The sequence below is a fragment of the Lissotriton vulgaris genome, chromosome 6 (assembly GCF_964263255.1).
Source record: "Lissotriton vulgaris chromosome 6, aLisVul1.2, whole genome shotgun sequence".
Taxonomy (NCBI): domain Eukaryota; kingdom Metazoa; phylum Chordata; class Amphibia; order Caudata; family Salamandridae; genus Lissotriton; species Lissotriton vulgaris.
In genome coordinates this window covers 120,337,784-120,363,167 of record NC_141694.1, presented here as the reverse complement: position 1 = coordinate 120,363,167, position 25,384 = coordinate 120,337,784, and the positions used below count along the sequence as shown (strand labels likewise).

The window sequence follows — 25,384 nt, the reverse complement described above, 5'->3', positions numbered from 1 at the left end:
AAAAAGTGATTTCTGTCTTCATGAATAATTCTAACATTGAAAACGGAGAAATAATGTTCCTTTATTAAATCCCGTCCGCAATTGCATTTACACCAGTGTAGAGTATAACACAATGTCTCTGCGGTACTTGATTTTTAATAACCTAAAAATCAGGTAAAGAAAATCCAACGTTGACAAAAGGTTATTATTATGTGCAGCTTACTTTGTTCTATCTTATTCCTGTGGAAGTAATATTCACACAGTTTGTGTTCAAATTGTCAGTTTCTGCGTGCTCGGCGGGATCTAAAGATTCACAGCCACCCCCCCCCCCCCCCCCCCCATGTGGGAGCAGTTATCAGTTACCTGCTGAACGCCTTTGTCCTCTGAACGTCGCTTCCATTTTACTTCAGCAAAACTCTTTCACAGCTTTGCTGACAAGTTGTGCGCGAGATCCCTCTGGCGGCTTTAGAAATAACCCCGGCTCGCGCGCAGGCAGCGCGTGTTGGTGTGTCGAGGCGCTTTGAAGTGTGGCTGCTTTCATTGCGTGCGAGCTGCAGAGGCCCCAGGGGACCCTCTTCTGGGCGCTTGGAAGGGAGCAGGCATTACCGCCTCCCGCAGGCCAGAGCGCCGGCAGGTCTGTCTACCGAGAGCTGCCGCCCCTGTGATCTCCGGCACGTCCAGCTTTACCCCTCGCAGGAGAGGCCTACCTAAGGACATTTGCAGCAGAAACCAATGGCCTCCGGCAGTTCTGCCAGCCCCGCAATTGGCATTCCTGTCAGGGGCACCTACCGTTCCGCCTAAAGTAGGATAAAGCGTGGGAACCTGCAGGCCGGATAGAAAAGCCCGCTTGGAGTTTTATTATTACATGCAACGTTTGACATCTGTAGTCGGCAGTAATAACTAAATGACATAGTTCCTCACCATAACAATTTATTACATTTAAATTCTGATGTCACACTGCCTGCCGCCAGCCAAGGTGAAAGGCAGGTCACATCGCAGAATTGCAGCTATAGTTTAGGAACCAGATTTTCTTTCAGCTGCTATACTTCTCTGAAGAGAAGTTCAGCAGAAACAAGGCATTATTAGTAACTTTTTTTAATCGATTGGAGGTCATTGAAAGAAAGACTGAATCGCTGCATATTTCTACAGTCTGAGCCACAGCATTTTCTATTATCCTGACTGGCATTAAACTGATTTTAATGTTTAAAAATTACTAACTTCATTTTGGTGCATTTAATTTCTGAGTACCAGATTCTATTTGTATTCTTTTTCTGCAAAGAATATGAAAAAGCAAGACACTAACTTATAAGCGGCTCCTGGGAAGTGTGAGGGTGTGACCTCGGGGCACAAGTCCTAAAGAGAGAGGTGGGGGGGACTAACCTAGTTAGGCAGTAATCACGGCCCAACACCATCACGGCGAATATCATCATGGTGTACGACATCACAGTGCACAACATCACGGCACATGGCATCACAGGAATTGTAAGATGAGTGTGGATTCTGCAAACCTTATGTGTAATGTGAACTTGATTTTCTTGTTAAACTCGTTTTACGTCCGTTGTGTGACTTGTGTTTGCCAAACATGAGAGTAAAGATCACGAGTGGCCAGGTCCCGAATAGGCGGCCTGGGCTCACACAAGCACAGTGGGGGTGTTAATACTAATAATCACTCAATTATAAAAAAAAAAATATCACAACAATAAATCGCAATACTTTTTCTAGTTCACCTCATACAATCAAATAATTGCATGATTTTTATGTGTCTTTGTTTTTACATAGAATGTCTTCCAATTGCAAACAGTGGTGTGTGCATTACATTGTAAAAATACAGTAATACAAAATAATATAAAAATACAAAATAAACGTAGCCCAATGCATTTCGGGACGACTGTCGCTTCGTCAGGGGGCGAATCTATAAACACATATTAATGTACGTCACTCTCCAATGCACAGAAAACTACTATACCAAAGTAAATTTCATAAATCAAACAGCAGATGTTGTAAACTCATGCCAGTACCCTTCGTTAATCAGCATGCCAGATGCCAAGTGACTTCATGTGCAAGACAACCATCCCGTGCACTCCCGTCAGTGTGACGTGCAAGCAACTTCAATCAAAGAGTATATTTAGTGAAAAACCGCTAGTGCAGGGGTACTCATAGTACGGCCCGCGGGCCGCTGGCGGCCCGCCTGGCCTTAATTGGCGGCCCGCGGACCCTGTTGCCGTGCATGTCCTTCATGGATAAAGTTTAAAGTTAAACAGAGAAGATGGCCACAGGCGCATACGTATTGAATACGCATTCACAACGTTTGCTCCTGCGGCCATCTTCTTTGCTTATGGTTGTCTTTGATTTGACTGCGCCCCTGTGACGTCACCCCCGGCACCCGGCGCGAAGCACAGACCCTTTAAAAGTCAGCTGTAACTAGCGCTGTTACAGCTGACTTTTAAAGGACCTGTTAAGGAGCTTCCTGTGTCCGTGGTGTCGACGTCCCTCTCTGCAGCAGCCCCGGAGAATCTTCCTCGCATTGCAGCAGCCCCGGAGAATCGTCACCTTCATCGCGTTCCAGAAGAATCTTCACTGAAGTCCTCGCTGCCCCCAGCCACGGAAAATCTTCACTGCAGTCGTCTTCAGCCTCGATAGTTTAACTGCAGGTAAGTGAACCGTGGTCATATTTCACTTTTTGCTTTTCTTATGTCTTGTTGGTTAAATATCGGAAGCGTTAACTTTAAGTGCTGTACACAAATGTCATCCCTGCCTCCTGCGCTCCCCTGCTCGGCCGCATTCTTGGAGTCCTCAGTCAGCCCCTCGCTTCCAGCCTCGGACACAAGCATTTTAATTAATTACATATCGAGCATGCACGCGAGGCATCGGGCCTGGATGCAGCCCGACTCCCGAAAAACTAACTAGGCCGGTTCCTGACGTACGGTGTCGGAGCTCTGTCTCCTACTCTCTGCTCCTCGTCACTCTTAGCAGTCTGATTTTTTTCTTTCTTTCTCCCCTTCCCCTCTATATATTTTCTTCTTGCCCTCCTTTCTCATCTTGTCTTCTGCTTCCATTTTTCTTGTTCGTCTGTTCTTTTTTAGGTCACCCTTCCTTCTCTTTGTGTGTTTCACCTCACTCCTGTTTTCCGTCCCTCGACTGTCTTTCTCTCCCTGTCTGTCTTTTCCTCTCACTCTCCCTTTCTCAAATTATCTCTGATGTGGAGACGGGGCTCCCGCTGCCAAAGTACATAAAAAATGCAGCTGCTCTCCTGAGACTAGGGCGGCATTACCTGGCCTGTAGAGTCACACAGGCTGATGTAGTGTTTCATCTCCCTGCTCTTGCTGTGTCTGACCTAACGCCATCACTACAGGACAGAATAATGGTGCACCAGAGAGAGGGATGCACCACCAGGATAGGGGTCTGACATTACCTGCTCCATGCAGAGACCTGCATTGTAGTTGGAACAGGAGCCCGAGACCTCTGACCCCAAATGAATGATTGTTACAGCGGCACAGGAAGGGCCTGGGCCCTTAAAAAGGAGGATTGTCGCCGGGGTGCCTCACTTGCTGATGTTCCAGCCGGTAGGTACGGGGCCTGTTCTTGCGACAGTGGGTCGACTCAGTTGCATTTCGCTGTATAAACAAACGCCGTGCACGTTCCCCCTGGATAGCAGAGAGCCCGTCTTCTATGTCCTGCGGCCTGCAGTTTAGCTACTGGGGGTGGGCGTGGGCTACACCTGAGCTCGGGGGACAGAAAGCAAACCTGCTTAATTTGTGCCGGCACAGCAATGAAGCACGCTGAACAGGGGTCCGAGAAACAAATAGAAAGTGAGTGGGAGACGAGGGGGGGGGGGGGGGGGGGGAGAAAGAGATAAGGGGAGAGAGGATGGAAAGGGAGGGGAGGTAACTGGTGAGGGATGGAAAGGGGTGAGGGAACGGAATGGAAGTGAAGATGGGGCAGTGAAATGAAGATGGGGCAGTGAAATGAAGATGGGGCAGTGAAGTGAAGATGGGGCAGGGACGTGAAGATGAGGCAGGGAAGATGGGGCAGAGAAATGAAGATGGGGAAGGGAACCTTAAACTGCAATCCACCTTGGGTGCCCGATACCTCCAACTCCCGCCGAACCACCTGAACACGTTTCCATGAAGGTGGATTCACCAAAGAGGCAGGGTAGAATGGCTGACATGACGGACATTGACCTCACTTAAATGACATGGATGCAAAAGGGGTGAACACCTGTTTTGCAGTATGTATTGATTTGTTCTTGGGGAAGGACTGGCTTTTGCAGCAGGGACTTGCGTTGAAGGTGTTTGACAATTGCAAGGTTCTGTACTGCATGTAGTTACATCTGCTTTGGAAATACAGCACTGTCTAGTAATGTTTTGAAACGGCAGTGGTCTTTTTTTACCCCCTCTAGCCCCGCCCCCAAATGACCCCGCCCCCACCGGTGCGGCCCTCGGCCACAAACCACACTGTAAATTCGGCCCCCGAGAGAAAGTTTGTGAGTACCCATGCGCTAGTGCAACTACCGCTACCATCTTTAAGCTAGAACAATGTGTGCGCTTGCTAAGTGAGAAGAAAAAACAGACCGAAACAACGCTCTTCAATTTTCAAGTTTTCACCCACCTTCATTCATCAAAAATCTTCCATACTCACAATTTCTGAGGATACAGCGTATCACTACAAACATTGAGACGAGCCTAGAAACCATGGAACAAAAAACAGGAGCGAAACCCATCAACCACGTTGGAATTGGGGTGAGAAGTACTATAAACAACAAGTATCCCAACTGGTATCATTCATAGGCAAATATTAGGGATAAGCACGTAACATTATCCACAAGGAAAAACAAGGAGCCTCTATTTAGTTATAGTATGTGCTTTTGGCATCATTTATAGAAACAATTGAAGAAAATTGGGAAGGAAAACAAGGTGGATAGTACAGTTATAACAGCACTGTAGTACATAAATGAAAATAATTGGATCAACCCAAGTGGCACAAGGTGCTCGTGGTTTGTGAGTGAAAACCAAGGTAGCAGCTCTGGTGACAGTGTGAGCAGCGTGAACGGCGCAACGTGACTTGTGTAAATAATTATATACATTGAATAGTTATCACAGTGTGGTTCTGATGAATTCAGTAGGAACAGTTATATCACAATTCTTTTTCATAGTTCATGAACCACTTTGTGAGGAAGCGCCTATGATTGCGCTGGTGTGTCGACAGCGTTTCGATCCATAACAATCAGGATCATCTTCAGGACAAGGATGGGTTGAAGACAGTTCTGCGCAAGAGGGGTACAAAAGGAAGGGGTCAGGAGGGTGGGCAATGAAGGGAAAGGAGAGCAGGCCGCGGATGTAAGGCGCGTGCAGCACAGGTAGTGCTGGGGACGAGGGAGGGCGGGACTGGCTGCTGCAAGGAAAGGAGCAAGGTGGGGGGGGCGGCTAGATATGTCATGTTTTCTATAAATAACATACTGTCTTGTTTACTCCCACATATACACCAGCAACACACCATTCGGCCCGTCATTTTCACACATTCACACAAATATCATGAGAACACCATTAGACAGATGGTTACCCCAGGGTCCGCACAATTTTTTTTATATGGAATGTTATATTATGCTAATCGTGAATCACCTGTTGTGCAGAATGCCTGTCTCAGATTTTGCACATTATGCATGCCATGAGTCCAGTGACGGGTGTCCAAGTACAACTTCATGTTGTGGGTCCCACCAGCGTGACACGCATTTAAACCTGTGTGGTGGTGGTGAAGTGTGGCTCACTGGTTAGAGGAGGCAGACCTGGAAGCAGAGGTCAGCCCGGGACCAGTGATCAATTCCCGGCTCGGCGGGTCTTGAGTCCTAAAATGTCCATGGACTCGACAATTCTCGCTCCGGTGCCTACTCGATTCATGGGTTCACACTCTGCGACTCTGGGCAATAGCTTGCTTAATCTCCACAACTGCCCCTCGCGGTGGGATGCCTGGCTTTCACCTTGTGGATACCCTGCCGGGGTATCTCACAGGGGAATTCCAGGACGGGTTCCCTAAGCAAGCGCTTAGATACCGGGTCGGTGATTTGCGCTATATAAATACATTTACATTTACACATTTACAACCACATTGATCTTTTATATTTATCACCAGGTAGAAGATAAGCTTTCTTATTATAACCGGAGTCCATCTCTACACGATGCTGACGTGTATGGCTTGTTGAAGCCTTGCGTTATCACTAGGTGTGTAGACTGTTATTGTCCTCCTAGTCCAGTCCAATATGGCGCTGGTGGTCTTTAGAGAGTTTTGTGGGGCCATACAACATTGAGGAAGCAAGATGGTTTGCCATAACAGTGTAGACTCGAACAGCTCTTTCTAATATGGTGCTGACGAGATTTGGGAATCTCGCGGGACTACGCTTAGATTTGGTTTCCATGCGCGGTAAAGGCGTTTGACTACTGAAGCTTTGTGTTGCGTTAGACCAGTCAATGAGTTGCAGGAAGGACAAGTTACATTAGGTAAGGAAAGGCCTGCTACGGTTTACATGCATTTGGCGTGATTGATTATGTCACGTATAGGCATTTTCCCATTTTGAATTATAAAGCTTAACTAGAAAGGCATCGTGTGACCGGCATCGAGTGCTAGTAAGATTTCTCAGATTACCCACCATATATAATCTCCGTCTTTTCAATCAATCAATCAATCAATCAAGAAATGTATAGAGCGTGCTACTCACCCGTGGGGGTCTCAAGGCGCTGAGGGGAAGGGGGCGGTACTGCTACTGCTCGAACATCCAGGTCTTGAGGTGTCTCCTGAAGGTGATGTGGTCCTGGGTCAGACGTAGGTGGGCGGGGAGGGAGTTCCATGTCTTGGTGGGCAGGTAGGAGAACGATCTTCCTCTGGTGGTGGTTCTGCGGATCCATGGGATGGCGGCGAGGGCGAGGGTGGCGGAGCGGAGCTGGCGGGTTGGAGTGTAGAATGTGAGGCGTCTGTTGAGGTATTTGGGTCCGGCGTTGTGGAGTGCTTTGTGTGCGTGGGTGAGGAGCCTGAACGTGATTCTTTTGTTGACGGGGAGCCAGTGCAGGTCTCTCAAGTGGGCGGTTATGTGGCTATGTCGGGGGATGTCCAGGATGAGGCGTGCGGATGCGTACTGTATGCGCTGGAGTCTGTTCTGAAGTTTTGCTGTGGTCCTTGTGTATAGGGGGTTTCCGTAGTCCAACCGGCTGGTGACGAGGGCCTGGGTGACCGTCCTTCTTGTTTCGGTGGGGATCCACCTGAAGATCTTTCGAAGCATGCTCAGGGTGTTGAAGCTTGAGGACGAGATGGCGTTGACTTGTTTGGACATGGTGAGCGAGGAGTCCAAGATGAATCCTAGGTTGCGTGCGTGGTCCGTGGGTGTCGGTGGGGAGCCCAGCGCGGTGGGCCACCAGGAGTTTTTCCAGGCAGATTGTGATGTTCCCAGGATGAGGACCTCAGTTTTGTCTGAGTTTAGCTTTAGGTGGCTGTATTTCATCCATTCCGCGACGTCTTTCATTCCTTCCTAGAGGTTGATTCTGGCGGTGGCTGGGTCTATGGTGAGGGAGCGGATCAGCTGGGTGTCGTCTGCGTAGGTGAGGATTTTGAGGTTGTGTTTGCGTTCGATGGCGGCGAGGGGGCTAATGTAGACATTGAAGAGGGTCGGGCTGAGTGAGGAGCCTTGGGGTACGCCACAGATGATTTTGGTTGCCGCGGACCGGAAGGGAGGGAGGCAGACTCTTTGGGTTTTGTCGGAGAGAAATTAGGCGATCCATCCCAGGGCCTTTCCTTGGATCCCTGCGTTGTGGAGGCGGGATCTTAGAGTTCGGTGGCAGACGGTATCGAAGGCAGCAGAGAGGTCTAGAAGGATGAGGGCGGCGGTTTCCCCGTTGTCGAGCATGGTCCTGATGTCGTCGGTGGCTGCAATGAGGGCGGTCTTGGTGCTGTGGTTGGCTCGGAAGCCAGTCTGGGAAGGGTCGAGGGAGCCATTTGCCTCGAGGAAGGTGGTCAGCTGTAGGTTGACGGTCTTCTCGATGACCTTCGCTGGGAAGGGAAGAAGGGAGATGGGCCGGAAGTTCTTGAGATCCTTTGGGTCCGCTGTGGGTTTCTTCAGTAGGGCGTTGATCTTGGCATGCTTCCAGCTCTCTGGGAAGGTGGCGGACAAGAAGGAGTTGTTCATGGCGTTCCGGAGGTGGGGTGCGATGACGGCTCTGCTTTGCTGAATATGTGGTGAGGGCAGGGGTCTGATGGTGAGCCGGAGTGGATGGTGTTCATGACGTGGGTGGTGTTCTCGATGCTGACGGGGGTCCAGGTGCTGAGGGTGTTGGTGGGGGGCGTTGGCTCGGTTGCTGGTAGCGGGGTCTGGGCGTCGAAGCTGACGTGTATGTCTGCGATCTTGCGGTGGAAGTAGGTGGCGAGGGAGTCGCAGAGGTCTTGCGAGGGTGGGATATCGTTGGAGTTGAAGCTGGGTTTGGAGAGTTCTTTCACGATGCTGAAGAGCTCCTTGCTGTTGTGCGCGTTGTTGTCTAGGCGTTCTTTGAAAGCGGTCCTTTTGGTGGTGCTGATCTGTTGGTGGTGTTTGCTGGTGGCGTTCTTGAGAGCTGTGAGGTTCTCTGTTTGGTCGTGGCGCCAGGTCTTCTCGAGGGTTCGGCATGATTTCTTTGTGTTCTTGAGGTCGTCGATGAACCAGGTGGCTTTCTTATTGATGGGCTTGCCAGAGGTTTTTTATTTTAGTGGTGCGAAGGCGTCGGCGCAGTCACTGATCCACTGTGTGAGGTTGCGTGCGGCGGCGTCAGTTGTGTTGTTTGATGGGTTCTGGCTCAGTGATGTGGTCAGCTGGTCTGTGGTGACTTTGCTCCATCATCTGCAGGGGACCTGTTGTGGGCGGTGGTGGGATGTGGTCTTCTGGAAGGTGAAGTGGACGCAGCTGTGGTCTGTCCAGTGTCGGCCGGTGGTGTGGCTGAAGGAGATGTTGTTGCTGGCGGAGAAAATGGGGTCCAGAGTGTGACCGGCGAGGTGGGTGGGGGTGGTCACCAGTTGCTTGAGTCCGAGGTTGGCGAGCTTTTCAAGTAGGGAGGTGGTGTTCTTGGCGTTGTTGGTCTCCAGGTGGAAGTTCAGGTCACTCAGGAGAATGTAGTCTGCGGAGGTGAGGGCATGCGCACTGATTAAATCGGCGATGGCTTTGCTAAATTGTGTGCTTGGTCCCAGGGGTTTGTAGCGAGGGTTCCTCTTAGGGTGGTCTTGGGGTCGATGTGGATCTGGAAGTGTAGATGCTCGGTGAAGGGAAGGGCGTCCTCGGTGTAGGTCTTGACGCTGATAGAGTTCCTGTGCATGATGGCGATTCCTCCTCCGGTTTGGTTGATGCGGTCCTTCCGGGTGATGTTGTAGCTGTCAGGGATGGCTATGGCGATGTCGGGGGCTGAGGAGGCGTTCATCCAGGTTTCCGTGAGGAAGGCGACATCCGGTGCAGTTGTGTCGAGGAGGTCACAGAGTTCGATGGTGTGTTTGTGGACGGAGCGGGTGTTGAGAAGGATGCACTTGAGGTGGTTGTTGTTGCATGGTCCGGGGGGCGGGGTGGCGGTGCGGAGGCAGGTGAAGTTGCACGTTCTGCAGGAGAAGGGTCCGTGGGTGCGCTTTGGGGTGGCTCGGTAGCAGGTGGATGCTCGGCGGGTGTTGAGTGCGTGGATTGTGGAGGTGTTGTAGCTCAGCCTAGGTTGTATGGCTTCTGCGGGGGCCCGGGGTTATTGCGCTGGGCGCGGTCCAGGCGCGGACGGGTGCAGATGGGCTTGTTTAGGCATGCCTTTGGCGCGGCCGTGCAGCTGCCTGCATTATGAGGGGTCGAGGATGGGAGGAGCAGCTGGAAGGGGGGAGCAGGAGCGAATCGGGGCTCGGGCGGGGCAGCAGGGGAGGCAGCGTCGGGAAACAGACGCGGGACAGACGTGGGATGGGGGCGAGGGGAATGAGCGGCACAGACAAGGCAATACTGAATAATGGGATACAACAGTGGGTAATACAACAGCACAGACAAGGCAATACAAGCCGGGAAATAAAAACAGTGGGAAAAGCAAAGGAAGATAGAAATCAAGACAGCAAAAAGAAAGACAGAAATTAGGGAGAAGAGGCACAGAGAAACAGGTACCATTGAAGGAGACCCATCACTGGGCCACCAGGGATCGAACCGGCAGGCTGCAGGGCTCAGGTGCATGGCAGGAGCAGGGTGTGCTACCTCGTTGGGGGAGCGACCTGGCCTGAAAACGGGGTCAAGGGCCCCTTAGAAATGGTGTGCGTTCCGATTTTTTTTCTTCCAGTTGATGCTGAATTCAGTTTTAATTTGTGGTTAAGCGCATAAGAAATATCCATTAAGGTACGGTTGGCACATGCTGGTAGACATATATCTAGGAATTATGCACGCCTTTGAAACATTGAAACAGTGTGGCTTTTCTCTGATGATGATTTTGTTGTCTTACAGATTGTTGTACGCTCACACCTTGAAGAGAGACTTTGCTTCTCACTTAGTAAGCGCACACATTGTTCTAGCTTAAAGATGGTAGCGGTAGTTGCACTAGCGGTTTTTCACTAAATATACAATTTGATTGAAGTTGCTTGCACGTCGCACTGACGGGAGTGCACAGGATGGTTGTCTTGCACATGAAGTCACTTGGCATCTGGCATGCTGATTAACGAAGGGTACTGGCATGAGTTTACAACATCTGCTGTTTGATTTATGAAATTTACTTTGGTATAGTAGTTTTCTGTGCATTGGAGAGTAATGTACATTCACATGTTTTTACAGATCCTACCCTGACGAACATTACTGTATTTTTACAATGTAATGCACACGCCACTGTTTGCAATTGGAAGATATTCTGTGTATAAACAAAGATACATGAAAATCATGCAATGATTAAATTGTATGAGGTGAACTAGAAAAAGTTTTGCGATTTATTGTTGTGATAAAAAATTGTTTTATAATTGAGTGATTGTTAATACTAACCACCCCCTCCTCCCTGCCCCCCCCCACCCACTGTGCTTGTGTGAGCCCAGGCCGCCTATTTGGGACCTGGCCACTCCTGATCACAGGAATTGAAGCATCACAGAAAGTGGCATCAAAAGCTCCGACTTTACAGGAAGTGGCATCACAAGAAGTGACATCAGATCTAAAGCCCTCACATGTATGTTTAGGAGGGCTATCATGTGTACGTTTGAGCGCATTGCGAGGATAATAGCACAGCGAGCTATGGAAGATAATAGGTGACTTCTACAACTTGCAATCCCCTAGTTTTATGTACCACATCCTGTACAATAATTTACAAACGTATATAGTTTATTGTATATGTAATATGCGTGTCTAATGTAAAGGGCTCTGACACCCTGCATTGGGATAAGTAGGGCTATACAAGAAAAAATAGTGCTAATTAAATTATTTCAACGCCTCCTTAGGGGAAGTAAGCTATATATAAAAGCAATTTGCTGTGTGTAAATACTGGGAAAGACCAACACATCTGACATTCTTTCAATGCATGCATATCTCCTAAACAGGGACTGAACAGAGTGAAAAGCTGCCTCTCTTAAGTATGTGTGAAGTGGTAACAAGATGTGAGCCTTTGTTTCCCCTCTGCTTCATTTGCATCAGGTGTGAGGCTCCTGACTGCTGCCAACCAGGAGACTCGAACAAAAGGAGGCCTGATGACCCCCTCAGACTCGGCCTTTGTTATGGGACCAGCAGCCTGTTATGGGCCCAGCAGGAGTCTAAAATAAGAAAGTCCGTTCCCTCCTATATGTTGTTGCTTGTTGCAGATGGAAAGCAGTGACCATGCAGGCGCTGCTGAAAGTGTCCCGGGACGAGTTTAGCACATTATTCAGTGGGGCTCAAATTCTTGGCAGGGTGGATGACGTTCACCCTGTGAAAATAGTGGGTGGATGCCATCCACCCGCGTGTACCCCCGACTCGTGCCCTGTGTGACTGTATATTATAAGATGATGGTGTAATCATGTATTATAGAGAAAAAAGAATATTGCAAGTTTCTTCATAGTTCCATGATCATATAAAGCAACTCTGCCTTCCACCTTGTTCCTTTAAATGCTCACAGAACTCCCTAATGACTTGCAATATCCTTATAATGTGCGGCCAGGGTACTTTAGTCCATATATAACCCTCATCCCAGGCGATTATAGACTGCAAGCTCAGACAATTGGTAATTGTAGGGAGTGGAATGCAGCAGTGAATACAGTGACGCCTACCATGATTGCAATGGGTACTTATGCATCACAAACCTAGTCGTGGGGCAACAGTGTGCTACCCAGGAAGGCTGAGTTGGGAGGGGGGAGATTACAGGCAGGAGAACATTGGAGAAGCCACCAGAAGTCAGATATGTGCGCGTGTCCTCATGGCTACTTTATAAGTAGGCAGTTCTCAGCATCACATATTGTTAACTTCTGTATGCACAATAATAAAACCAGGCAGAGGTAGGTCTCTAGGAAGTGCATGGCATGATTATAAAATCCATAGATGTCAACAATGGCGAAAACAGCTGCCTCTACTCAAACCTTTATAAAAATGTCACATGGTGTCATACAGATCTACTATAGCCTGCTGTAGTGGGCTACACTGGCCATTAAAGGCCCGAGTTGAAGGCGAGGTCCTTTAACAAGGGAACAGGACTTTAATGCCTGTATAGCCCAGCTACGGAGGGCTACAAGGCTATTAGAACATTCCGGCACTAGATGGCAGAATGTTCTAACAAATAAAACGAAGGCCTCATGAAGCCTGAGGGGATTGAAATCCACTCTGGCTCAGTGAGGTCTTTGTTCACAGCTACAGCTGTGAACGACAACTTTGGAAAGTTGGAGCTCAGGGCTTCTAGCGACCGCTAGAAGCCCAGAGAACTCCATTGTTTTCAATGGAGCTCCCAACATTCCAATGTTCTGATACTCATTCAAAAATACTAGTCCATATGCAGACCATCGCAAGCTAGTTTTGCTCAAGCTGATTTATTTAAGTCAGTGACAGCAAAAAAAGAAGCCAAAACAATTCAGAGTGATGCGTGTTTCGTGGGCTAGCCACTTAGTCTGGCCAGATTTTCAGATTATATTCCTTATCTCCAAGTGGCATTGCCCTTCCAAACACAGTAGTTTATTACCTGCCGTGCACCATTTGAATTCACAGGACACGCAGATTTTTCCAATCTGTGGTTGAGCCAATGTTTGGTGAGTCATAAAAGTCCAAGCAATAAATAATGGTGGCTTTATATTCTGTAATGTTACTGTCATATTTGCTGCACTTCTGAGATAGTTGTCAAATCTCAGACTACGTCTTCTGACAATTTGTAGCTTATGTTGTTTAACATGGGGATTGGTGTTTAGAAACTTCTTTCACTTAGCAGCCAGAGATAGAAAGGTAAATTGAATTATGTGACACTCTTGCTGGGGTACCGGTAGTGTGAAAGGAAACGCTGTAGGATGTCATGTTTTGTAACACACAATAAAATGTTAATGCCAGTAAATGAACTGTACACATTCAGCAGTTAGGAAAGCAAAACAGAAGCACTTTTTTGTAATTCTGAAGTGTGATGAAAAGAGAGAGGAGAGAGGCAGCAGAGATCACTGGACCCCGAGCTGCAGCGGACGGCTGCTGGCTACTTGCTCAGCCCCAAGGAGTGGTGAGTGAGGCTGAGCCCCTCTTCTTTTTCCTCTTTTGGTTGTGTTCACCCGGCACAGCAGCGTCAGTGCCATTTTCATTGGGGGCATTGTTGTTGGAAGAAGGGGGGTGAGTTACACTCCCCCAAACCCCAGAGTATTAACGGGCAGTAGAGTGCTGCCCAGGCAGTCAAGTCAAGTCAATATATTTATATAGCGCGCTACATACCCAGAGGGTCTCAAGGTGCTTGAAGAGGGGTGGGGAATTACTTCTCGAATATCCAGGTTTTGAGCTGCTTTCTGAATGCTAGGTGGTTTTGAGTGAGGCGAAGGTGCAAGGGAAGTGAGTTCCAGGTTTTGGCCACTAGGTAGGAGAATGATCTTCCTCCCATGGTGGTTTTGTTGACGCGGGGAACAGCAGCGAGGGCTTGGTTGGAAGAGCGCAGCTGGCGGGGGGAGGGGGGGTGTAGAAGGAAAGACGTGTATTGAGGCATTCGGGTCCAAGTTCGTAAAGAGCTTTGTGTGCGTGGGTGAGGAGGCGGAAAGTTATCCTCTTATTGACGGGGAGCCAGTGGAGGTTTTTCAGGTGACCAGAAATGTGTTCTTTACGCGGGATGTCTAAAATGAGTCTGGCTGATGCGTGCTGGATGCGTTGGAGTTTTTTCTGAAGTTTTGCGGTGGTACCGGCGTAGAGGGTGTTTCCGTAGTCCAGGCGGCTTGTAACCAGTGCGTGGGTGACCGTTTTTCTAGTTTCGGTGAGGATCCAGCGAAATGTTTTTTTGAGCATGCGAAGAGTGTTGAAGCAAGATGAAGAGACGGCGTTGACTTGTCTGGTCATCGAGAGTGAGGAATCCAGGATGACGCCTAGATTCCGTGTGTGATCCGTCCGGATGGGTGCTTTTCCAAGGGCCTCTGGCCACCAAGTGTCGTCCCAGGCGGAGGGGGAGGTACCTAAGATAAGGACTTCTGTTTTGTTTGAATTCAGTTTCAGACGGCTATGCTTCATCCATTTGGCTACCTCTTTCATTCCTTCATGTAGGTTGCTTTTGGCGATGTTTGGGTCTTTGGTGAGTGAGAGAATCAGTTGAGTGTCATTAACGTAGGAGATGATGTTGAGGTTGTGTTGGCGTGCGATGGTCGCGAGGGGGCTCATGTATACGTTGAAGAGGGTGGGGCTGAGAGAAGATCCTTGTGGCACGCCACAAATTACTTCAGTGGCCTCTGACTTGAATGGTGGGAGGCGTACTCTCCGAGTTCTTCCGGCAAGGAATGAGGTGATCCATTCCAGTGCTTTTCCTTGGATTCCGATGTTTCTGAGTCGTTGTAACAGGGTGTTATGACAGACTGTGTCGAAGGCTGCGGAGAGGTCGAGGAGGATGAGGGCGACTGTGTCTCCATTGTCCAGTAGAGTTCGGATGTCGTCTGTTGCTGCGATGAGTGCGGTCTCAGTACTGTGTTTGGCTCGGAAGCCGGACTGTGAGGAGTCGAGGGATTTGTTGGCTTCGAGGAAGGCGGCGAGCTGGTTGTTGACAGCTTTCTCGATGACTTTGGCCGGGAATGGAAGGAGCGAGATGGGGCGGTAGTTTTTGAGTTCGGTGGGGTCAGCTGTGGGTTTTTTCAGAAGGGCGCTGAGTTCGGCGTGTTTCCAGCTTTCTGGGAAGGTGCCGGAGTTGAGGGAGCAGTTGATGACGTCTCGGAGGTGTGGTGCTATGATGGAGTCTGCTTTGTTGAAGATGTGGTGAGGACATGGGTCTGTGGGGGATCCTGAGTGGATGGAGTTCATTAGGCAGATGGTGTCCTCAGTGGTGATTGGATTCCAGTCATTAAGGATATTCAAGGGGGGGTGAAGGTACGGCAGGGGGTTGGGTGGGTTGGTCTTCGGGTTGGTTGTCGAAGCTGTTGTGGATGTCTGCGATTTTGTCATGGAAGAATGAAGCTAGTGAGTCGCAAAGGGTTTGAGAGGGGGTGATGTCGTTGGAATTGGCAGTGGGATTGGTAAACTCTTTGACGATGTTGAATAATTCCTTGCTGTTGTTGGCGTTTTTGTCTAGTCGGTCTTTGAATGCGGTTTTCCTGGCAGTCCGGATCAGTTGGTGGTGTATGCGGGTGGCGTTTTTGAAGGCGTCCCTGGTGTTGGTGTTTGGGTCTTTTTTCTAGGCCTTCTCAAGGGAGCGACAGAGTTTCTTGGATTTCTTAAGATCCTCGTTGAACCAGGGGGCGTTTTTGCTGCCTAGCTTGATTTGACGTTTTTTCAGAGGTGCTAGGTTGTCGGCAGTGTTGCTTAACCATTGAGTGAGGTTAATGGCTGGTTGGTTGGGGTTCGATGAGTAGGCAGGGGGGTTTTGAAGAAGCGATGTGGAGATCTGGTCGATGGTGATTTTGTTTCAGTTTCTTCGCAGGGTAGGTTGAGGATGGTTGTGGGTTGTGGTCTTATTGTAAACGAAGTGAACGCAGCTGTGGTCCGTCCATTGGAGAACTGTGGTGTGACTGAAGGAAATATGTTTGCTGGAGGTGAAGATAGGGTCGAGAGTGTGTCCTGCGTGGTGTGTGGGGGTATTAACAAGTTGTTTGAGTCCGAGGTTGGCGAAATTGTCTAGAAGGGTGGTGGTGGTGTTGTTGTCGTTGCTCTTTTCCAGGTGAAAATTGAGGTCTCCCAATAGGATGTAGTCCTCGGAGGAGAGGGCGTGTTGGGTGATAAAATCAGTGATGTCTTCAGTGAATTGTGAACGGGGTCCTGGTGGCCTGTAGAGGAGGGTGCCTCTGAGTGTGGTCTTGGGGTCGGTGTGGATCTGGAAGTGAAGGTGTTCGGCGCTAGAGAGGTGGACGTCTGAGCTGGTTGAGATACGGATGGAGTTCTTATGAACGATGGCGATGCCTCCTCCTGTTTGGATGGTGCGATCTTTTCGGATGCCCAGCAAGGCCCAGAGGCACTGTAGTGCCAGAGCTTGTTTGACCAATTCCCCAGCTGCCCCATGCGATAGAGGGCAGCTGCAACGTTGCACAGTTCTACTACATGGGGCACAGTGAATGCCCGTGCCCCTCTTGGTGATCTTACAGCTGCCCAGCAAGTAGTGGGCAGCTGCCACGTTTAGGTCTGTCCTGTTGCGCACTCTTCTCTTGGCTGCCTGCGCAGCCTGCTCTGACTATTTGGACATAGGGCGTTGGCCCTGGGGGAAGGCCAGTTGGCCTGGGGTCAGTATCCTATGTGATTTTGGCACAAGGTGATTGCCTACTGTGTTTGATGATAATTGCCTAATGTGATTTATGTGTAATGTGCAATGCCTTTATCCCTGTGATACCTCAAACTGTGTTTTCGTACTTTAGAGGTTGTTTTGCCAAGTATAGTTTATACTAGCGAGTTTATGTTTACCTGCGTAATCTATGCCTATGGTGATTAGTATTGCGTAGTGTGTACCTACCTTTTACCAGTGATTACTGGTTGTGTCCTACACTTGTTTATTCTGTGCTACTAAGTGCTATTTCTACTAAGTGCTAATTCCTACGTGGCCCTGTCCTGTGTAAATAATCCCCTGTAAATACTACCCAGTGTCAGTTGGTACAGTGTAATTGTGTGATTATGATCTAATGTGTTTATGGAAATACAAAGGCTATTTTTATATATAACCTTGTGTGGAGTTCCTTTTTGTGGTGTGCCTAGTGGGTTGCTGGTGTGTTTGTGTGTTGCGCAAACGCTTTACACATTGCCTCCGGGATAAGCCTGACTGCTCGTGACAAGCTACCAAGGGGATGAGCAGGGGTTATCTTGGCGTGTAACTCCCTTGCCCTGACTAGAGTGGTGGTTTCTGCCTGGCTTTGGCGCAACCTTTAGCCAACCAGAAATCCCATTTCTAACACCCATGTATCGGATGTTGCAATAATACAGCTGGGAAAGAATTGCTGCCTGAATGATAATTTGATGAGTGCCATTGTCAGAAAGTCCAAGAATGGGTGTAAGACCTCTTAAGAGCCCGAAACACGTGCCTGCCACTGATTTTGCCTACGCTTTAAAAGTTGAGGTGTAATCCACACAAACACCTAGATTTTTTACAGCAGTCTTGGGGAGAGGCGGAGGCCCAAGGGAGGCAGGCCATAAATGGTCACCACAGGAGTTGGTATTCTTTCCTAATAGGGTGATTTCAGTTTTGTTCAAATTCAGTCATAGACAGTTAGCATCCATCCACTGTGCGACAACCAGCAATCCTCTTTGGGAATTGGCCAGGTTTTACTCTGCTATCCTTTCGTCTGTCCATCTACCTATCCATCCATCTGTCCATCTACCTTTCCTTTTATTCTGCAATCCTTTCACCTATCCATTCACTTATTCATCCATCCATCCACCCATCCCTTTACTTTTGCCATCCTTTCACCTGTCCATCCACCTATCATTTACTCATCCTTTCACCTACTTATTTATTTTATTCATTCATCCACCCATTGATCCATTGTTCCTTCTTTTTGTACATTATTACAATATTCTTTCTTTCTTTCCCTGTTCTCTGTACCCTGTTGTTTATTCTTGCTCCTGCTTGCTCTTCTATTGATGCTGTAGTCCAGCGTTAATGATGAGCTTTTATCTGCCCAGGTGTAAACCATAGGCCCATATAGACCCACCCTCACCCGCTGTAGCTGCTAAAGCTGGGGGTTGACGCCCCCTCCCCCCCCCTGAATATAACTGATCAATTCACTTGATGGCCCCTTGAAGAAACACTGAATGCTCTTCCACAGAAACCCAAAAACTCTACTGCCCTCTTTTGTGTCTACGTTAGGGCCACATCTCCCAGAGTAGTCCTGCGATTTTCAAAACAAATTTAAAAAATGCACCACATAAACAGCTTATGCCACAGCTTATGCCACTTCATCTCCCTAGATGATTCAAATCTATGACGGTGTTGGAGTTGCTACTTTCTGGTAGAATAGTAGTTTTATAATCGAATGTTTCAGTAGCTCAAGGCAAGACAATGTTAGCATTTGACCCCTCCTGTGCTTTCACCTAAATTCCTCTTCTGTCTGTCTCATTGTGTCCAGACAATTGGATCTTTCAAGCTGTTTTCATGGTGACTTTAAAGGATTTCAGATACCATCAAAGCAATTCCATTTGAGATTTCTTCTCCTCCCCTTTAATTCCCCCCTCACATATTCTTAGACTGCTTGCTGTCTTTAAACATTTGCTTTTTTGTTCCACTTATACATTTATTTGTTATTGTTCTATTTTTTTACATTGAAGTCCGCTTTTTTCAGCCTTCAGCTTCACATCTCTAGCTCAGTATTTCCTGTGCCTATGTATTTTATGTTTTTATATTTTAAACAGCGCTCTACTGTTTGATTGACATTCAGTAATAGTCAACCCAGTGCTTATTTTTTTTAAAACAAAAATAAGTGGGACATGTTAGGAGATTACTGCAGCTCGCACCACCCATTGCTCCTTTCTGCGCAGCCAGTGACCGCACCAACGCAACCACTAACCATCACCCAATTCCAATTCCGACAACTCAGACTATTCCAGGGCCTCAAAGCTATAAGAATAGATTGGGTGTCAGGGAGAAGTCATTTTAATATATATAGTATGAATAAACACATGTTGTGCTCACCTCTAAATTAGAAAGACAGCGCCACCATGTGGCATACTGTATGTAGGCCCTAAACATTGGATCTCCCTGAAGGGCTGCGAAAGTCAGTCAGTCAGTCAGTCAAAATACACTTTATTCGATTTTTGTTAAAATCATAAAAGGCAAGAGAAATACATACATTATAAACATTTTTAAAAATACCCACAATTCATTTTGTTTTTACACAGTATCCGTAAAAGAGTCACTTAATTAATCACCATGATATACAGTTCTAGGGATTCTTTTGTTTCTTCCTCTGTATGCGGCTGTTAGAAAACTTGCTACACAAAAAGTGACGTGTGCATCCGGTAATCTTTGAAGATAAAGCAAGGCTGGTCTCACTTGTATAAAGCCAAGAATTTTCAGGAGGGGAATTAGATATTTTCTCCTCTCCGTGTTATGAAATGCACAAAAAAACAGAAAATGGAGAGTGTCCTGATTAGAAAACTGGTCACACTCACAGGGTGGTGCATGCTCCGGTTTACCCCACATAGGGAAGGTGCCTAGTGAATAGTGGATCAGGTTCATTCTAAATCTGGTTAACAAAAATCTGTGCAAGGGTTTAGAAACATATTGCAGGTATGGTTCCATCGAGGGGGAAGAGGACAAAACCAAGTGTGCTCTTACTAGAGGTTTGTTAACTTCAAACTCCTCTCTCTCTAAGCGTGTCCTCCCCTGGAATTCCTTCTTAATCCATGCAATATCTGCTTTCCTAATTATTGACGGTGTTGTATATAGGTCAGGTCTCCCGAGGGCAGTAAATGATGACTTTATGTATCTTAACCAGGGTATGTTCATTGCCCCCTCCCTTGCAGTCACATCTTTAAGAATTGTATGGTTTAAAGACAGCTCAGTATTTAACCAGGTATTGGCCCAAAAAAGTAAAGGGGCCAATTTCAATCCGTCTATAATATAGGGTAGGCCAACTTCTTCATGTATGGAGTAGGTAGGTGTGGAGTTTGGAACCGACAAGATACTTCTAATAAGCTTGTTCTCTACCCTCTGCATACTGTCCAGGTTGGTATAACCCCACAATGCTGCACCATATGAGGCTATAGAAATGCATTTACTTTTGTAAACTTTTAACACAGCTTCCATTGGTTTAGCCCCTAGTCTTTTAGTGAAATCCATCAGGGCTGCTGTGGACCGGGCTAAAGAAATATGCTTGGCCTTAATTTGCGGGACCCAGGAGCCCTTCTCATCAAACAGGACCCCTAAGTATGGAAAAACAGGGACCCTGGAGAGAACCTCGCCTTTACAGAAAAAGGTTTTTGTGTGTGATTTATTTTTCTGCGGACCCACGATCATTGTGTGCGATTTGGTCACATTGATTTTTAGATCTAATTTAGCCATGAAGGAACCAAAAAGCTCCAAAAGGGTCTGTAGACCAATGCCCGTGCGGGCGATGAGAACAGCGTCATCCGCATATAGAAGAGCCGGAATCTGCTTCCCACCTACCCGCGGGACATCAGCGTTGCCTGCTAACAGGGACTTCCCTAGATCATTAATATAAATGGTGAATAAAAGTGGGGCCAAAATGCAGCCTTGGCGAACACCCTTATTTGACCTAAAGCTGTCAGAGCATCGCCCTTCCCTGGTTACCCGGACCTTCGCAGTAAGTCCTTGGTGCAAACTTGCTATGAGGGCCACCAAGGAATCCTCGATACCAAGCTCACGGAGTATAGCCCAGAGCTTGGCCCTATTAACCAAGTCGAAGGCCGAGGAGAGGTCCATAAAGGCTAAATATAGTGAACCCTCCCCGGCCACCGTGTATTTAGATATTAGGAGATGTAAATTTGAGCATTGCTCTAAGGTTCCCCGTTTTTCCCTAAAGCCATATTGAATCTCTGCGAGGCCCCCACAGAGCTCCAGGTTTGTTCTCAATTTAGTCAATAGTACTCTGCCCAGGATCTTAAAGGCAGAGTCTATTAAAGAAATTGGGCGGTAGCATCCCGGATTCTCCCTATCTCCTTTTTTAAAAATGGGTACTATGACAGATGTATTCCAAGTTTCTGGAAAACATCCATCATTTGTTGCCCTAAAAACATTTGTGAGGACTTTAGACCAGGTGGTTGGGGCGTATATAAAAAAGTCTACCGGGACTCCATCTGGGCCCGGAGCCTTATTCTTCGTGGAGTCCATTATAGCTTTATATACCTCCTCCTCGCAGAATTCTACTGCCACTGGCCCCCTGGTCAGTCCTATGTCGTTTCCGTTCACAGGGTCATTACCGCCGTATATGTTTTTAAAATGATCAACCCATTTCTCATCACTGATAATGCAGTCCGAGATTGTGTTAATCTCCCCAGAGAAGAATTGGTTATTTATAATGTCCCAGAATCTCTTACTATTACGTAGTATATCCACGTCAAGCAAGTCAATCCAGGCATTTTTTTTAATTGTGTTTTTCCTATTTTTAATAGCTAATTTATACTCCCGTCTTAATTTAGAGATTAAGGTTTTATCCCTCGGCTTTGTTTTGAGTGCATTTTTCAGGTCTTTATGGGCTTTAGAACAATTTCTGTCAAACCATTTATGAGGCTTGGGTGGCAAATTGGATTTGGGAACTGTGAGTTCTTTAGCTGTTTGTGAGCAAATAGAGTTAAAAGCTAAAACAATCTCTTTGCTAGTGGCATTTTGGTCTAGACAAATGCACATGGGTTCCTCTATCTTTGGGCACAAGGAAGCCATAAAGGTTTCCTGGACCACCTTACCCCACTTAAGCCGTCTGCCCTGGTCGCTGGGCACCGTCGATGTGCAAGCCCTAGGAAAACCCAGGTGTTTGCTCCATAAGTCACTCCAGTGGACCTGTGCAGAAACTGGGTTGTGGTCACTATGTGGGGAGGCAATTACCTCATATATCCCCATCTTAGAGGTTAAACCCTGAGAAACAAAAATGAAATCTATCACAGACCCACTTTCAGACCCTTTGTAAGTGGGCAAAGATTCGTCACTACCAGTGCTGAGGGGTTCAAACATATTAAGGCTAGCAAGGAAAAATTCGAGCGCCTCCCCCGCTTTGGTGTGAGCGAAGTGCAGATTGCCATTTTCAGTCTGACCCTCCAGGTTGCCTAGGTTACATTTTAAGACACATTTTTGAATGTTAAAATCACCTAAAATTATGAAATCGAAATTAGTGCAAGATTTATGACTGTAATCGTTAAGAACATTTTCCAAGTGGTCCACATGGGCTGAGTCTGTATGTCTAACCCAGGAATTATAAAAATTTGAGACCACTAGGACCCGCCCTGGTGAGATAATCCACTCTACCATTAAAATATTTGGGGAGCCAGACTCTAGTTGTTTAAACGTCCCTGCCAGTTTGAGTGAAAAGAGGAGAACTAGTCCACCCTTAGCTCTTCCTGCACTACTTGGGGTTGCAGGTATAGTAAAACTTGTGAACCCATCCAACCAGAAAGTTGATGAGGTGTCCCATGTTTCTTGGAGGGCAATTACATGGTTACTGGCTATGAAGTCTATCCATGTGGGATCTAGTCTTTTAGCTCTAATGCCCGCCACGTTCCAGCTAAGGAACCGACATGGAGTGAGTTCCACCTCCCCTAAAGGAGCTAAAGGCGATGTCTGAGTATATGTTGGTTGTTTATTAACTACAAGCCTAGGGTCCTCCGCCCTAACTATTTGGGTTTGCAGGGCCGAATGTCTTTGCCCCTCTGGTGTTTCTGCCTGGGCGCCCTTTTCTGTGATCTCCTTAAGGGCCTTATCTGTTTGTCAATCCACCCCCTCTAGGCCGTTTAAACAATTAAACCGGTTATAAATTGGGAGAAAAGGTGCCGGTCTACCCAAAAGTGGCCAGGGATGAGAAGCCTGGTGACGCCCACTTCTTCTGACTCTCTCCCATCTATCATGATTTGGGGGTGGGTGGTGTGGGCCTGGGGTAATAGGGAAGAAGAAAGACACACGGAGGGTATGGATGGTAGATTCCCTTGATATATTTTCCCCTTGGCATATATGCGACACCGTACCCTTGTCCCTGAAACTCACCAGAACACAGTCCCCAGTGATGGATTTCCGGGTTCTCCCCACCCATGGGACCCTTCTTACCATTATAATCTCATTGTTAAGATGTCTCGGAAGGGGTCTATTTTTATTTAACCATGTAATAACCCTAGTTTTTAGGGCACAAAAATCCTCTACTTCTCCTTCATCAAGTGGCGGGACCCCTGCCATAACTACTGTAAGGTCATTAGTCTCGGGGGGTAGGTTAGGGCGACGGGGTCTTGCGGGGGGCATTTTTTGGTGGTCCGGAATGTTATTGTCTATCGTATGTGCCTGCGGTACTGATACAAGGGGGGGGTTAAGCGTGTTAGCATGAAGTGAATTGGTAGCTACAGGGTTTGATTTTAGAGGTTTTTGGGGGACTACCCCGTTTACAGCCTGAGATGGAACTGGCGCTGGGTTAGCTACCGTGTGTTTTGACCCTTGCGAGGCAACAGGGGTGGTGATGGGTGCTAAATCGCTTTCCTGTCGACCACCGCGAGTTTTCAGACTTCCCAATGTGGCCTCCAGTATGGTTAGTCTGATCTCGATCTTTTTTACGCTTTCGCTGATCGGGAGTAACAGCGACCTTAGGAGAAATTCCAAGTTTCCCAGTGGCTGCGAAAGTCTCCTTCATACTTGACTTTCAGGCAACATCTTAAAGCCTTCCTATATTGTTGATTCACTCTGGTATCCTAATGTTCGCTCTCAGGAAAAAGGACTAGGCAGCGCGGAGATGCCCCCGGGTGATTCAGGCGCTTTACAAAAACCCAATAACATAACATAACATAACATTACTGTCATAAGTGCCGGTGTTGGCAATAAAGCTCCGGCACTGAGCACTGGAAACCACTGGCACGTATTAAACACTGAGTTAACCTCTTCTGAAAGGTCATGTAACTTGTTCTAGATCACATGGAGACGGGCAACGTCTAGACGCACTGATTTATAATCCTAATTGCATTTCTGCAGTTCTTCATGCTGGATTCTGCGCAGTCGCCCACACTGTGAAGTGTAGGTGCCGCACATGAAGAATGTGGGGTATATGGTCCTGGGTCATCATTGCACCCTCACCTGATGCTGTGTTGAGCTGTGTTTCTACTGTGCTTTGACGTGAGAGTTTGTCGTGTTTCAAGTGCTGTGTCAGTAATTCAATTTTTCTTTTTTAGGAGCTGAAGTGAATGCCTCCCCTCTCTGGAATCTGACGCAGGTCAAACTGGAGCCACAGGAGACGGAAGAGGCGACCGTGCATGGACACAGCGTGCTAGGCAACAACGTCTTCGAGGAGCCGATGTCCGCCATGAGTAACACCGGCTTGCCGCAGAGCCCAGATGACTCTGAGGGGAGTTACAGCTCCCACTCCGCAGACAGCCTCATAGGATCCTCACCAGTCTTCAACCAGCAGCCCAAGAAAAAGATCAAGAAAATATGAAGGACTAAGAGACATCTTTTCTAACAGATTGTAATTCAAGCACACGTGGCAGATATTGGGATAAACTTTTTTCCATTTTTTTTCAGCTAGTGTTTTTTTCTTCGGCACATTTACATGTCTTTATCTGTTTTGTATCCAGCGTAATTCACATTGAGAGTGGTTTTACAAATGTGTAACAGAAGAATCAGGATTTTATTAAAGACACGGAGGCCAGCATTGTGCAATAAACCCTTTATTGCCACTTCAGAACACGTAGGTTACAGAAAAAGAATCAAGAATGTCCATAGCGCTGAGAAGACCTCCCACGTTATATAATCCTCCCCTTAAACACTCCAAAAAACGCAACATGGCTAGTCCTAAGAACTTTCATAATAAATTCATACTTCCAGCTTTTCCGACGAAACCAACTTTTTTTATCTGCACAGTACCTTGTCTGTGTAAAAAAATGGAACTAATGAAAAACAAGACCTTGAAACCATAAAAAAATTGCATAATCAAACGCTCAGTATACAGAAACAAAATATTTATTTGCTATAATTACAGAACATGATAGTTACATTTCTTTTTTATATGACTATATTACCAATTATTTTTTTTTAAAGTCCCAAACTGTTACCTGTAAGAGGCAGGCGGAGAGGGATAATATTAACCTTTACATCTTTAATAAAATTCTAATTCTCCTGTCACATATTTGGAAAACTGTTATTTTATTACCCAAAGCTAGAATTATGCACGGTCAGAACTTTTA

General features: G+C 47.3%; 1 protein-coding gene across 2 annotated transcripts in view; it reads left to right on the top strand.

Moving 5' to 3' along the window:
• Positions 1-24,852, top strand: part of SUPT7L (SPT7 like, STAGA complex subunit gamma) — a 117,253-nt gene extending 92,401 nt beyond the window's left edge. For both annotated transcript variants that reach the window (XM_086926090.1, XM_086926089.1), the window contains exon 5: positions 24,374-24,852. In XM_086926090.1, coding sequence (XP_086782216.1) covers positions 24,374-24,636 — 263 coding nt within the window. In that variant the 3' untranslated portion in view covers positions 24,637-24,852. The remainder of the gene's footprint in view (positions 1-24,373) is intronic.
• The last annotated feature ends 532 nt before the right edge of the window (positions 24,853-25,384 follow it).